Source organism: Channa argus, chromosome 4 (assembly GCF_033026475.1).
Source record: "Channa argus isolate prfri chromosome 4, Channa argus male v1.0, whole genome shotgun sequence".
Taxonomy (NCBI): domain Eukaryota; kingdom Metazoa; phylum Chordata; class Actinopteri; order Anabantiformes; family Channidae; genus Channa; species Channa argus.
This window is the reverse complement of record NC_090200.1, coordinates 13,882,082-13,898,454: the sequence shown is the minus strand read 5'-3', so window position 1 is coordinate 13,898,454 and position 16,373 is coordinate 13,882,082. Positions and strand designations below refer to the sequence as shown.

Sequence of the window (16,373 nt, the reverse complement as noted above, 5' to 3'; positions counted from 1 at the left end):
TTGTCTCGATTTATCATTGACCCGAGGTTATTGGGTTTTACGAAAAACATATCATCAACAATATTTTCGATTTTGTCTGAAAAAACAACTTTCAAATGTAAAAAAAAATGCGTTTCGTGTTACACCTTATAAGTGTCATCTTTTTTTAAGCGTTTTTATTACGGAAGCATAATTCAATAATTTCTGTCGAAGGAGGAACTGTGATTTTCGCTCTGTAGATTAGTGAGTTCGAGCGGAGGGCAAATGTGCTTCTCTTTGTCTTCATTTTGTTTTCTGTTTGCTCAGCATAACAAGATATAGCATCATAATATGCATTGAACCCGAAATTAAAGTACTTTAAAATTAAATATTACATAGATGGTTTAAAAAAAGACAGGGAACTTTTGTCTTAACTTTATTTTCACAGTAATCAGAAATCATTTTCTGGTCAAATATTCTCACTTAAAATTGTCATTTAAATTGCCAATGCAGAGATACATGTTGGTGAATAACAGAAACCAAAGTTTGGACAATATCAAGAAAACGCTAGCAGAGGCACTTGGTTTGGGAGTTAAATGTCCAAAAACATGAAATACACTTTAATTTGTCCGGTGGTTCTTATTCTACAGGTCATTGTCAATTACCAAATATGTGTGGCATTAAGAAGGAGGACATTTTAATCCAATCTATGAAAACTGATAATTTTTTAAACTCATAAATAGTTCTACATATAAATACCAGCTTTAAAAGATGCTTCAGTGAATTTTAAAACCGTGTTTATTTTGGGCTAAACTTTACATTTTCTGGATTTAACACACTGGAAAACACGAGATTAACTCACAGCCTGAAACATAATGCAAATACTGTAGGTGCTGACCCAAAATAAGCACGGAAACATTTTGAAAATGAAATGTGTTTAGATGAAAGATCAGTGACACACAGGCGTTTTCCAGCACTCATAGAAATGAGAACAGGAGGAGCAAAAGTAAACACAGAATATCCACCCAAACAGAAATGGCGGGGTGGATATTACTACATGAAGCACTGAGCTATCAGTGAACTTGCATTGCAGACACATCTAACATATGAGTGCAGGATTTGCCCCAAACCAAGAGACTTTACAGCCTTTACAATCTTTAATCGTGGTGACGTTCATATTCAGTTGGTGGCAGAAGCCCCGGCCTCCTTGGTTGCAGTCTCCTTTTTGCCCCTCTCCTTGGTGTTGCGGTTGAAGCTTCCGTTCACAAAGCTCCCTGCACTGTGACGCTGGAAGTGTTTCCTAGTGCTCACCAGGGAGGGGTTGTTGACCAGGGTGTAGAGGATCTGCCAGTGGCCGTAGGCCCTCTTGGCACTGGACACTTTGTGCTGTTTCTTCTCCTGCTGCACCAGCTGGATCCCTGGGGACAGTCAGACATCATGATAGCACAAAAGGTATGTCATTTATGCATTGTAATCCTATTTAGTCTCAGGAATAGACCCTTTTTTAATCTGAACTGAACTGGGAAAAGAGTCTGCTGAAGGTCACGCAGGACCAAGTAGATACTACAGAAGGAGTAATAATAGAAAGCAATCATATCCTAATCCTCTAAGCATGCTGGGAGCATATTGGGTTTGCCATTAACACACTGAAAGCTAAAGCCCCTTGGGCTGCATGAATATAAAGCAGGCAATTAGCGTGGCTCATCTGTGTAATCAGCTACTCAAGAACTAATCTTTGTAATACAATAGATTATTATTGATAATGCATTGTTCTCTTGATGCAAACTAGCAACATCTCCACTGCACCTTTGTAATTGGACTCAGCTGTGATGAGGCACCAGACAGAGCTGGATTCAGTGACAACCAACAATGCATTTTCAGTAAATTCAACATGTTGCCACATGTGTAGCCAGCCATAAAGCTGTCGGTCCTATATGGGCTACGTAACTGATACTCTGGTTTCATTTGTATTCTTAGACAACATGTATGATGGCAAGCTGTGGGACTACGTTGTTTTCTGGTGACAGTGGCTGAGGGCTCAGGCGAGTGTGAGCATGCCATAAGGACAGCTGATTAGTTCATGACAGATTTGATTGAGACCAGCAGCAGGACTGTAAATTATTCCACAGTGAGACTCAATTTGCTCTTGACATATTAAATCAGAACTGTAACTTGTATTTTTTCTGTCCACACACGACAGTGTAATGATCTGATTATGTGTTACTGTGACCTATTATGTAATTCTAAACCTCTGGACAAATTGAAGATGCCACACCGTTTTTAATGTACAGTACATATAACTCTATCGTTTTTCTTTAAAGGCAAATTATATTCAGTATTTTTCTTGTTATTATGAAAAGGTGAAAACTAACAAAGCGGAAAGCGGACAAAGGCTAACGTAGCTCATTTGTGCCGCAGACCTCCATTGTTGCACTGGGTGAAATGTCCCTTCATTACATCATTCATATACTGTGCATTTAATTAAATCCTTCATACAGTATTTATCCTGCAGCTGTGAATACTCATTGAGCACATACTGTGTTTCAATCTGTAATTTAAAACAATTCTTGCCCAATAATGTACTGCTTACTTAACTTACGTAATTTTGAGTAATGTATGTGGCAAACAGCACCCAAAAACAAACTGCATGTCTATGGTCACTTAACATCATCAGAGCTAAAAGTACTTGGAGTTAAGTGTCATAGACAGGGAAGTCAGAAACCCTTTGGAGAAGGAGTCACACATTGTACATTTCCTGGCAACTGCTGACAAGTTCAAAATCAAAAATATAAGCTTTATACTTTTGTATTTTATTAACTTAGTAAATCCACAGTATTAAGTCCCTATGCACTTGTGTGAGCCGAATCAGTGAAGCTGGGTAAATAAATGAGTGAGTAGTCTATCATGTGAGTTATGTGCTGCAGTACAGACCCTCTTCAGCATCCCGTGACCTCTGTGCACCATTGCTCTCCTGGCCCACAGATTGCAGCAGCATCCCACAGAAGGCCTTCATAACAGGGTGAGACTGGTTCACCTCAATCTTCAGATAATGAGCGTAGCAGCGGTAGGCTGCAGACAGACACAGGGAGGGGGGATCACTCTGACTGGGCAAAAGCAATAAACACATATGACTGCACCCCATGTTGGCTTTGAGGCAATCACACATAATGGCTCTACAATCACACTTCTTTCTTTTTTAAAACCACCTGCTTTTCCTGACAACAGATGTCTTAAATCTGCAGCCGTTTCAGAGATCAGTGTGCAATTAGGATCCCTTGCACTGCACAGAATACAGATATCATATTGTACGAGCTGCAGTGAGCAACTAGCAGGGTAAAGTGGCTAGGATATGCATTTCTGGCCTTTAAGTGGGATCAGTAAAAATGCATTTGCTCTTGGAAAATTGCTTCTCTCTAAGGTTCCAGAGAGAGAGGCATCTACAAAGCAAGATGTTAATACCAGTGAATATGTTAACATTATATGTCTGAGATGCCAAAGAAAAAACTGTAGAAAATGTAACATATAATTGGATCCCCAGTAATGCCTTGATGTTTTTTTTGATAAATAAAATAGAGAGAAATCGAGAGAAAATCTAGATAAAATATTTTTAAGTAATTGACCCAGAACTATATTTGTAGAACAAACAGCCAATGTACAAAGCTATCCTTCATATTTAGACATTTTAATTTAGGTACCCAGAATTGACCTGATTCTTTTGCAGGATCAGCGCACCAGACAGTGACAATATTGCTGTGTTGATCACCATCTGTACAGAAGGCAGAATATAACCCTCACCTGGATCAAACGCCTCCACGTTGCGGTTAAGCAGACTGATATCCATGCGTCCCATGTGAACGATGTTAAACAGGGCTGTAATGATCAAGCGCCACAATGCAAGTAGTACCCCAATCAGAACATTGACTGGAAACAGCAGGTATGTTAGCAGAAAGAGATTACCCCTGTTAGACAGGACAGAACATATCAAACACACAGGATGAAAAAACAGACTGAAAAACAATTGGAGAGCACAAATAGGTGAACACAATACAGACAATACATGGGAAAATACAGTAACTCACCTGTTGTCTAGGTCTTGTGTGCCTGCAGTTTTTTTGATGAACCAAAACCTGGCGGTGAGATGTTGAATCAACAATGCCAAGAAAATCATCAGCCAGAATGGCCTGAAAGAACAAAATCAGCAATAACACATCCCCTGCAGTGATACAATGGCCTTTATAACAGGCTACAACATGTATGCAGTATGTTGTAGCTGTTGACTGAAAACCATTCCAGATGTCAAGCTGTCAACTCACTTCATGATATACACTATGAGTTCATCTTGTGGATTTATTTTATGTCCAAAAATTCCAAATAAATTAGCACAGGACAACAGCAAAGTTATAGAAGAGAATTCTACCTTTGTCGTACACTCCGTGCACAGAGAAGTTTAACAAGTAACAGATGTGACGATACTCACCACATGCTCCACAGAAGCTGAAAAAGAATCAGATTCTCCCCGTGCAGGACAGGTATGATAATGAAGAAGACAAGGATCAAAAGGCAAAGGAAGAACACCATGGTCTGGATGAGCATGCCTGCAGGGGGGAGATCAGAGCTTCAGGGGCTCAAGGTTAACACATGGGATGTCCAGCATCCAACAAAGCTACACTGCACATCCCATTATCCATCACGGTGAAGAAAGGGTGGAGGCAACCAAACCTGACACAATCTGAGCGGACTTGTTTGCTAAAATGATGCATTTATAGTGCATACAATTAAGAAATGTGAACACAAAAACTACTACAAGGCAGCAAATATTGAAAGCTTACTATGACCTTAGAGCAGATATGATGTAAAAACATATTCCTGTATCTGAGAGAACAGTACTCTATTGAATTGTACAAAATAAACAATAAAAATCAGAAATCTGTGCTTTAGCAGCACTTTGTAGGAGATCAAACATGGCTTGGTAAAAGCATCATACAAGTGCAATTCTAAGCAAATTGTTATAAACTGGATAAAAAGTTTTACTAGTTTTTATTATTAGCAATATGTTTTGTCCACTTTTCCTTCAGAATTCAGTATCTTTCTGTACCGAAACAGATGTGAGCTGCTGTGAAGCTGGTGTATCCCATCCAGCAGACCAGTGCTGGTCGAGAAGCTCTAATGCTTCTCTGGCAGTTGTAAACCTTATAGATATCTCCTCTGTACAGCCCCTTCAGGTTTAACCTAAAGAAGGAAAAACACAATGAAAAACATAAATCAATTTATCAGTAAATGTTCAAATTACATAGTAAACCGAGGAGGTAATTTAGCCTGGGATACGAGCAGAATGCAATTCAATAGTGAACTCAGAAACCCATTTCTTCTAACACGACACAATTTATGATAATGGCACAGTATCTTATGTCTTATCTTAATAGCCATTTTCAATTCTAGCAGCAGCTAAACCAGAGTGAATGCTACTCTCTCTGTCTGGATGATTAGCACTCTATTATGTTATAATAACTCTGGGTGAATGGCTACACTATAATAAAGGAACTCGAATGCAAAGTGCATTGATGATTCTTGGAGAGTCAATGTAATAAAAACAAAATGAGTAAAAGACAGCTACAACATAGTTTTGTTCTTTAACCCACCGATGCAGAACCATGGACTGCATGAGCATGACTAGGTTGACCAAGCCTGACAGGGTCATCGCTGAAATATAGCACACTGCAAGAAAGAAAGCAGCACATGAACTTGAGGTAGCTCATCCGAGGAGCATCTCATTCATTGACGGATTTAACTAAATCACATAGCTGTCTATTCTGCATTTCACTAATCACCAAAACAGCTTCTTTATTACTTTTGGGTTTCACTCACCTTCTACACACCAAATGTAATAAATGACGATTCTGACCACTTCTTTTTTGTCAGGAGACAGCATAATCTTGAAGCCTGCTAAAAGGTTGGCGACGTCTTCATCAACTCCCAAACGGGCAATCTGGAGATTCGGCACCACTGTCAAGATCAGTAGAAGACCCATCTAAAAAATATATGTATACGGACATTTATTTATATTTATGGAGTTTATGGGGTGGATTTCACTAGTGGCATAATAGAAATGTGACTGTTTCTACAGTTTCAGTAATTAAAACAGGCCTGTTCTGTATCTAGATCATCCACTGTCTATAATCATCTTACTATGCGATGAATGACACAGTAGAGTAGAACATAATCTGATGATATTCAGATATAGACAAAGCAGCAACACAGGGTTTTTGGATAAAAGTCAGGGAAATGATGCTTGAGTATCAGCACTTCATGATGCATGCAAGGATTTCTCAGAGGCAAAGACAGACATATTACATTCATTATGTGATTTTTGTTTTGTACATATGTGCTATGTTATTGTTTACATTGCCAGTATTTACCTGATAAAGGGTTATGAATGACACTACACCAGATATAGCCAACTTTAATGGAAAACGGAAAGCTGTTCGAAAGGAAAAAGTCAAATTTTATTAAAGTGCCTATAACACAGGAGACGATGGGCGGACATGAAAGGACAGTAAGTTCAGATATTTACCATCTTCAGGTGTATAAATATACAGCTTCACAGCATCAATTATTCTTCGATGGAGCTTGGGTTTCTCTGTGGTCAATGAGCTAAGGTGAAAAGTAATCAAGGTGACACTTTGAACACTAACATGAATGAATTCATGAGATTTGGAAACATACTAAGCCATTCTTGTCAACATCTTTGAATATGTCAAATAAAAGTAAATGTATATTGCAGGTAAAATCAAACATGCCTTACAAAAGACAAAAGGAATGCATTACCAGATTGTCACTGACCGATAACACCTACATACTGATTTTGGTTATTTGTATAGACTGTATAAAGTTGAGTTTTTTGGGGGGGGGGTTGTTGTTTTTACAAGGACTGTGCCTTTTGGAAATATTCTCCACAAGCAGCAACAGATTTTCTCTTGATACTCTCCCTATCATCCCTTGGTATAATTATTATTATTTTCATTGTTATTCTTTGCACATCAATTTCCTCAGATTAGAGTTCCACAATCTTTTGTAATAAAGACAAAGGAAAGTGAATGGTGTTTTTGCACTGCCACATGGGAATGTCCTGTGTTTATTTGCCAGGATTTGTATTTATTTTTTATTTTAGATTTTTTTGTCCCTTCAGCTTATTTCTTGAGTTCAGGGTCGCCACAGCGGATCATTTTGTCCGCATGTTGATTTGGCACAGTTTTAACCTTCCTGATGCAAGCCTCCCCAAATTCTACTGGGCTTGGGACTGTCACTGCATGGCTGGGGATAGGCTTTTGGGGGTTTAGGGTCTTGCCCAGGGACACTTCGACATGTGGTCGGGAATAGCCGGGTATGATCCTCCCACCCTATTCTCGGTAGGCAGCCACTCTACCAACTGAGATATAATTCAGGCTGGGAAAACCCTTACAATAACACTCTCTTTCTGTTAGGGCTCAAAGCTTAAAAGTAGAACATCCAGGGAACCTTAACAATTTTGTGTCTCTCTCTGTTGGTCTGTCCTTGTGAGAAGAAAGCTGCCCCGTTAACAAGGCATAACTATTTGTTACTGGTGGCACTGAAATAAATTGAGACTGAAGAGATGACAATCACAGCTTTGTAGCATTGCAGCAAATGATGTGTTTTAAAAATAACAGGCTACTGTCCTCACCTGACTTTGGTGGGCTTCTTCTTCTTGAGTATTTTCTTGACATAGTCTTTATAGTAGCTGCTGCTTAGATCCTAGTAGGACAATAACCATATAATTAGCCAAGTGAATAGATAGTAATGGGCTGGTGTGAAAAAGATGAAGAAATTCAGTCGTCTTTTGTGGTTGCAAATACTTTGGCTAGTCGTTCCCAGTCCAAAATGTACTTTAAAATATGTGGTATAAAACACTTTTTAAACCTTGGCGTGTCAGGTAGGGGGGATGAGTTGAACTCCAGACAATCGCCTCACTGCAGCTTTGTCACATCAATGCTGAGATTACCATTAAATAAACACTGCATTGTGTCCCCTCAGTGAAAAACAAGGTAACCTTTCCATAATCTGATCAAGAACATAACATAAACCAATTACGTCAAATCTACTTAAAATTAATAGGCCACTGGCATGCTGCATCTAACTTCACATATTCCTCAGTCTGCACCTTATGAGCAAAATAAGCTCCTAGACTATGCAGCTTTCTAATGTTAATAGACCCAGAACAAAATGTGAGTCTTTGTAAGATTTGACTCTTTTTTAACAGTTCATGCTTAAAAGACTGAAGACTTACAGTACAAAGACACTTTTATCGTGTTTGTTATGTAACCAGGCAAAACAACAACCACCCTGAAGCAAACCTACAGGAACTGCTCTTAGACCAAACGTACCTCTGTAGCATTGTTCTTTTCTGTGCCCTTCAAGCCCTTGAACAGAAGAAGTGGATACTGGAAACTAAGGAATGCCAAGCAAGCTATCTGAGGCAGGCTGGAGAACAGGGAGAAGTGTTTGTGTACCTGCAAAGGAATAAAAGAAGACTTTAAATTACCTAGAGGAGTGACACACTAAGACTACATCTTTAGACGACATTGTACATCGCAACCAAACCTGGCTTTGTGTGATGGGATGACAAATGTGATCCCCACACCACCACAAATATTCATATTTATTGCATAGGAAACACTCTTTATGGTTAGTTATATAAAGTATATTGAATATTGTGATTTAAAATGTGATTTCTTTGACTAGAAAGGCTAAATTTCAGTAAATTTTATTCCTTTATTTGTACTTGGCTAAGCTCAGTCCTGCAGTTCAGCTCAAATGCTTCCTGCAGCAGTTGGTCTTTGCCATCTCATGGTAAGAAAGACAGACAGGCATCACCCACTATTAAAAAAAGGCTAAACACACACAAACTGATTAACTGTGACAAAACCTTTTGATTAAGACTAACAGACAGCAGAACTAATTGTTTTGAGTCATATTCATTGATCTCACAGAAAGCCTAAACAATGAGGATGTAACACAAAATCTGGGATTGGAACAAGTTTAAAGCACCAATCATGTGTCCACGAGTCCAGCTGAAATGCCTGATACTCATCTTTTCAAATCGCATTTCGTAAATGCAGTACAGTACACGGTCGCTCTGTTTAGTAATTAATGGGTTCAATGGGTTCCCAGACCAGAACAAATCAGCTTAATTGCTTAGACAGTCGTTTAAACTCAGACAGACGACACACAAAGAAAAGCAAAAAAAAGTCCTGACACTAGATTCTTCAGAACTCTATCGCTCTCTTAAACTATTATTTAAATATGAATGGGATATTCTTCTTCTTTAAAAAGTGATTTTGCTTACCAGAGAGGTTCTGGGACAGTCAATTTTCTGCCAGACCAGGACACCAAATTGTGTCCATGACAAGAGACTACCAAGCACATACCCAACTTTATTATGTAAAGTACCACAAGCCAGGAGAGGGTAGTATAGTGCGGGGTAGTAGAAGACTCCCAGAATCAACCAGTTCTCTGCAAATACAAGAAAAGTGTGTGAAGACCCAACAAGAAGCCCTGCATCACTTCCACACAGTTTTTCTTTTGGTGTTAGCAGTTGGTTTGTGGCAGCTCATGGTAGGAAAGCTGGCATTGGCTAAACTGATTAACTGTGACAAAGCCTCTTGATTAAGACCAACATAGAGCAGAACTAATTGTTTTGAGTCATATTCATTGATCTCACAGAAAACCTAAACAATGTCGATGTAACACAAAATCTGGGATTGGAACGGTAAATGAAAAATAAATATAGAAAAGTTCTATGGAACATTTGCAACCTTTCAGAAAAGTGAATACATATTAAAGATTAGTGTTAGATCAGGAAGAACCAAGATGATCTCCTCACGTTTATTCTGGGATCCTGTTGTGAAGGGGAGAGGGTTTGGCAATAAGATCAGGCCCCATAGTTTGCACAAGAGCACCCCAAACACAGCCACTGCCAGGCCCTTGTGTTGTGTATGGTCCAGGAAGTTGACCGGACTGTGGAATCAAGGAACAGATATTCAGAGCCCACGTCTTGTCAGCCTCATATTGACATGAAACAATATTGAGCAGAAATATTTAAACTTCAAATGATCATAAGCAATTTTAAGGGGTTAGGGTTTTGACTGTTTAGTCAAACAGAAAAGTTCGAAAATCAACTCTGAGGCTGGAAATTTGCCTCGGATATGAAAATCGATTCCTCTTTATGAGGAAGGTTTACTTCTGGTACATCATCCAGTCAACAGATTTAACTATAATGTTCGTGGTGTCATAATTAAATTGCAGTTTTACTACTTTAAAAGCCTTTGTTGCTTTTGGCTTACAGTGCTTTTTTGTCAACATCAGTTTGACATAATGTGCTCAAATTTGAGCTCATGTCAAAAGTTCACACTGATGGACTTTCCAAAATGTGTGCATGTTGATCTAAAATACTTGAACTGCCCAGTAGATAGGATATTAATCCACAATCTCCATCTTTCTCTCCATCTCCATCAATCTCCATCAATTTATAAAGACAAATTAAATAGAAAGGTACCAATAAGGTCTTGCAGGAGCACACACCTATATAATTTCATACTTAAGCATTGTGTTTTTATATAAGATAATGCACAGATAAAACACAGCCTCACCTGAGTAAAGCCGGGAGTCCTTTCTGCCTGTCGCCCACCTTCGCGCGTCTCGCTAAGACTGCTAGGATCAGCATAACAACAAGCTAAAGGAGAAAACCTCACTTAACATCTGTGCAGAGTAGTTTTTCTTGCCAAGCAGTGGATTCCCCAGGGTTCAGACATCACTCTGATTTATAAAATGAGGGGACTCCATGCCACAAAAGATTAAACCTCAGAGTCTCGTTAGTGCTCCCCATGGGTGTGGTCTGAATGAACTGTCATCAGTCAGGATCACTGACCAGTGAGAGCTCAATGACCTGTCCTGACCTGCGACACATTTAGGACACACAAGGCTGGAAGGAATGCCCTAATCTAAATCGGGCCAGTGTAACAGCTTTTTTTGTGTCCATGTGTAACATCCTTATTTTATGTAAACATGACAGGAAACTTCCAAAGACAAATTTTATGTGCAATAACTAGTAAGATATAATTATATTGGTAAGTTTTGCTGCTCAGTAGTACAGTAGATCTATTTGCTATTTGAATTTTTAGATTTGTGTGATGTTACTGGGAATCTCTTAGAGAAGCTGCACCATTATCTACAGTCCCTTAACCTGATATAATAAGATGCCTTTGCTTAGGATATCCAGGCAAAATACATATTACATTATGACATGTTATATTTTATAATTAAGTAAATGCAGTCCAGATTGCATTTCTTGAGAAGTCAAAATGTATTTTGTGATTTCTTCCTATCAGCCTCCCCCAGAGATTTTACAATATTACAACAAATGGCACTGACGCATACAGTAACTTCCTTAATGAAAGTAGTTATTGACGGATCACTTTTACCAGGCAACTATTGCACAATCTTGTCAAGGTAAAGAAAACTATAATATGGCACATCATAAAACATGATATATTGTCTGTCTATAAGCAAGGTCTGATACAGTGGACAGTCTGAAAGTAAGTGAAGACAAGACAATAATTGACAGGAAAGTGGACTTACAGATATTGCAGTGATGCATATGTGGTAGAGCCTGTCATCAGCAGTAGGGTCACATGGTGGGATTATTCTAAAAAGGGAACAAAACATTTACACATGAACAAAACAATCAGTGTGAAACTCAAGGCTTTGAGTCTCTGAGCTGACCTGCAGTATACCCCACTAAACCTTTCACACATCACTGTCAGGGCCATTTGTGGCTGGAAACTTTGAGGCTGAAATCCTGCAGCAGAGATTTGCATTAAAACGGATTGGTATCAGCGTGACACAGGAAAACAACAAACGGCCTATGTTCATGTTCATTAAAGGAGCAGGAATGTCTGATCATGGGGTAATTGCATCTGAAATATTTAGAAAAGGCCTCGTTTAAAACAGCTGGAGACCTTAAACATATTACATGTACTGCCAGTGAGCACAGAAATGGAAGTTTGCAGACTGAATATTAGGATTCTTTTTCCACAACTGTCTCTAACTTGTTCAAACAATGTGTGAATTTGTAACTTGGCACTCAGAGCACAGACTCCCGCGGTAACTTTTAGGAAAAGGAAAAATTCCCCTTGCCAGAGACAAACTTGGCATTTGTGTTTAGAGAAGCAGAAAAATAGCATTTAAACAAGCCTAACTTCACAGAGAGAAACAGTGGTGGCCACATAAAAGCTTTTCAGACCACAACTCATCACAGCCTATTCATTTACACACATGGTTTATTAGCTAAACTTGGCAGCTGGTGATAAATGACACTTGACATTTCTGTCAAACTGTTTATCTGAGGACATTAGTAAATCTTGTTTTGTTTTTTTTAATCACTCTATACCAGTGGAAACATGTTAAATTATTTTGCAGTTGCATGTATTTAAAACACTGTGGGAATTGTCTACAGCAGAGAATGATGAGTATACGTTTTTAGTAACAATACTTTGCATAGTACCAAATACTACAGTAAAAATACACAGCAAATAATTTAACCATAGAGGTCTTTGGGGTAAAAAGAGTTTTACAGAAACTCTTACCACTAGTCAGAGAATCCCGCATTCTCAAATGATAAAAACGATACAGCCTCTGATATTGTATAACAAATTACCTAAACAGAAACAAGACCACACACTGATACTGGCGCTGGAGAAGTGTGCCAAGTGTCACATAATATCTGAATGAAAGCAGTATCTCACAGCACAGTTGTGAAAAAGTTACAAAACGTAGAATGAACCATAAAACCCTGGGCCAGGTATGTTTTCTTCATGGAGGTGTCTTTTTAAACAAGCAGGGAAAGGTTACAAACTAAACCAGAGGATGACATTTTGGCCTACAAGAAGTAAACTTTAGTTATTAAAAAGAAAATAGTAATGTACTTACTCTTTTTCAATTTTTGATGGCACAGGGTCCAGGTCTGGGTACTCATAGTCCAGTAGAGCATCCTTATCCATGTTGCTTTTTCTTTTTCAAACAGATCTCAAGTATTTTTAACCGCAATCTCTAGTGGCACAAAGCTGCAATTCCCTTGACTCCAGAGAGAAGAGTGTCTCCCAAGTCCCAAGTGAGACTGCAGAGGCGTCCTTGTTTCCCTGTGTTTGGTCTACTCTCACTCAAACCTTGCTACCCTCAAAGCCTGTATTCAGGTGCCCTGTCCCACTGTGGAGCTGAGAGTAATGTGACAGGTCCTGGCTGCCTCCACCCTGCAAAGGCCCTATTTCAGCTGAGGGTTACCACCACCCTGGGAGCCTGGGGAAGAGAGTGAGAGAGGGGGAGTAAGTGAAAGGAAGGAAAAATGTAGAGATCCTGGCAGCCTATCTGGAAGGCCACCTGTGGCTTACTGGGATTACATCTACTTTTTGAGCTGTGTTATTGGACCGGAGGCTGGTACCCGAAGAGGTGCAGAGGTATAACACTCTAGCTCGGAGGGTGTGTGGCTAACTGGGAGTGATGAGCCTTTTAGAGGGGAGCTCCACGTTGACAACAGGGCAATTCCGACGTTGTTCCCTTCTCCCATGGTTCACTTACCGTTGTGAAAGGTTGTCAAAAAACAAATCCAGGGACATAACCCTTCCAATAACACGGAACCAAATGAAGCAGGATGGAATAAATTCAAAGTTTTTACCACAACAAATACCTTCAGCCTAATAAAGCTCAAGGCAGAGTTCAACTCACAAATGAGACAAACGTTTCCTGATTAAGAATAAGAAAAGTAATAATAATGAGAAAAGGGAAACTCCATGTTTTATCACCACATGATATTTGAGAATGGAATAGATTCAACAATAGGCACAGTCACACTGCCCAGAGGAAAGAAATTTAATCTAAGCTTTTCTACATTTTTTTCCATGTCAACTGTGTCTTTTGTCAGTTCAGTTCACACAAATACTATTAACAAAATAATGGACAGTAAACTACTCCCCAGTGTATGGGGGCAGCTGTTGCACAGGAGGTAGAGATAGAGTAGAGGTCCACCAAGGACGAACTTAAACAGACAGCAGACTTCAGAACATCAAAACTTAGCCTTAGATATTACATTTACCTTACTACTGAACAATTTTAAGGCAAAATGTGCAGAAAGAAAATCACATTTAGTTACAGGCCACTTAAATTTCACCATGTTAGAGATTGTCCCAACTGCATTGTAATTGTTAGTTGCAGAACTAAAGACAATTATATGAGTTTATTTATATGCCTCATATTTCACATGACAATGCACCCTCGCTCAGCTCATCAGATCATTATAGATCTTATCATTGGTGGTGGCACAAAAACAACAAACCTCGTTACATATTAAATCCCCTCAGACTCGAGCGGCACAGTCACACCAAATCATTTGATCCAGGTGTCGCGGTTTGAACTGAGTTTAATTTTTTGTATTACTAATGAAAAGAGGAAGGATATCTCAGAACATAATTTATTTCTGATGTGATAGATTAGGCTAATTGAGTTGCAGGATGTAGCAACTGAATTCAAGTCAATGAATGAGAGCAACAGCAGAATGAAGAGGAGTAAAGTGTTCATGGCAACACCCTACTTTCAATTATTTTCTGCAAGATGTTCAATAGAGCTAAAGCAAATGTGCTGACTTCTGTTAACATGACAACTACAAGGGGCTGAAAAGATCTGCTGCAACATCTCTGCAGTGATGTACTGTGTCCCCTGCACACAGCTGCAGTTGGCTGAGACGAGGTCAGTTTTGCAACACTGCCTCCATGTCTGCATACACTCATTATGCCGGGATTACAGTCACCCAACTTTAAAAAGCAACATTTCCCTCCTAACACTCCTGAGAAAACATAGTTTCTCAAGCACAGTAAGCCACCAAATCAAATGGGCTCTTGCAAAAAAAAAAAAAAAAAAAAAGGAAGTAAAGTAGCCCAGCAAATAAAAGGGTCACTGAACAAAGAATGCTTTGAACAGTTTTAATTACATCACAGAGAGGCAGTCTGATTGAGGCAGGCACTTCACTTACATCAGGTTTAGGAAATCGACTGAAAAAAACCATTAGAAATATTTAAAGCAGGAGCCTTGTAAAAACAAACCTAATTAAATTACTGATTTACTAATCCATCAGCATCGCCATCAGGGCACGTTAAGCCACAGAGAAAGTAAAAATTCCTTACAAGCGTCACTATCAACTCATCCCGAACCTGGCTCGTCTCTGGAAAACCGACAGCACTAAAACACTGTCTACCTGGATGTTTTCATAACTCTTCATATTGACTTTCATATCCATAATATTATCACTCTGCAGCTCCCAGGATCCCATGGAATGTTTCCACGCCGTAATCAGCTGATGTAATACACTATTTTGGTCAGGCATTCATCCTCTAGTTTTGTTGTGAATTAAATGTTATTTTACTGTCATTTTTGCACTGTCTACAAGAGAGCAGTGAAGCAGGCAGTTTAGTGCTGTCCTACTTTCCACAGCTGCGCATGCTTGCCCCCCCTCCCTCCCCGCAGCAGCCAGGTCCTCCGGATTCGGTTTCACCTCGTGGACACATTTCATAGCTTTGAAGTTGAGCTTGATCTTCTGACAACAAAGACACTTTCAGCCAAACAGAGCCACGGCAGGTAACTAAGTCACCTGTGCACCTCGGTTCTACGTCTATATCGTGCACATCAGCCACAATGACGTATCACCTTTGTATTTTAGGCTTTCGCATTATTTAACCAACATGGGCCTCACAACTTTTATTTTTTGGTGTAAACCTGAACTGAGGCTGTGATTGTCATGTTTTTATTACATATCAATCATTTATCAATATTTAATAACTTATCCTAGGTGTGGTCCAGGTCGATTAAGTTAAATCCGCTAATTTTGTCAAGCCTCGCAAAAGTTTAAATATTCAGAACTGTGTGCATTGCCTAACCATATCAGGTAATTGAAATTCCACCAAATAAGCACTTCAGACTATCCTAAAAACTTTCCAATATTTAATGATAAAAAAAAGTATCTCACCTTAATTAAGAACAATGCTGTCCTAATTTTGCCCCAGCAACTCTTGGTTTGGAGAAATTCTAATACCTTCATCACTTTCCACCATTCTGTAGACTACACCTGCCTTGGAGAAGTTCAGCAGTTGCATAAACAAAACAATTGTTTCAGTAATTTTTTTTTTCTTTGCACACCTCTTATAGTGCCTAGTTGGGACTTTGAACTGTTTGATCCTGTGTTGTGAGGGGAACATCATAAAAGTGCTGCTGCATGCAAACTGAGAAAAAGGTATTGTGAAACATATGGAGGTGACTCAGAAGGTCACACACCCGACCTTCTGCAATATATTCATTAA

At 39.2% G+C, this 16,373-nt stretch overlaps 1 protein-coding gene across 1 annotated transcript; it reads right to left on the bottom strand.

Moving 5' to 3' along the window:
- Positions 1–381: 381 nt before the first annotated feature.
- stra6 (signaling receptor and transporter of retinol STRA6) lies at positions 382–16,220 on the bottom strand. Its single transcript, XM_067503063.1, has 18 exons — positions 16,043–16,220; positions 12,961–13,326; positions 11,611–11,677; positions 10,623–10,705; positions 9,857–9,990; positions 9,320–9,486; positions 8,358–8,483; positions 7,658–7,728; positions 6,530–6,609; positions 6,375–6,436; positions 5,824–5,986; positions 5,598–5,673; positions 5,054–5,187; positions 4,436–4,553; positions 4,038–4,139; positions 3,754–3,917; positions 2,890–3,027; positions 382–1,376 (listed from the first exon to the last, which is right to left on the bottom strand). Exons 2-18 carry the CDS (start codon positions 13,029–13,031, stop codon positions 1,138–1,140), a joined length of 1,995 nt encoding a protein of 664 aa, XP_067359164.1. The 5' UTR covers positions 13,032–13,326; positions 16,043–16,220; the 3' UTR covers positions 382–1,137.
- Positions 16,221–16,373: the final 153 nt, after the last annotated feature.

Excerpts from the sequence above, each read along its gene's own strand:
- stra6 (XM_067503063.1), bottom strand. The coding sequence starts at position 13,031 with ATGGATAAGGATGCTCTACTGGACTATGAGTACCCAGACCTGGACCCT. Across the intron at positions 5,987-6,374 it reads CATTCATAACCCTTTATCAG|ATGGGTCTTCTACTGATCTT; the intron begins GTAAATACTGGC and ends TATATTTTTTAG. Across the intron at positions 3,028-3,753 it reads CGTGGAGGCGTTTGATCCAG|CCTACCGCTGCTACGCTCAT; the intron begins GTGAGGGTTATA and ends GTCTGTCTGCAG.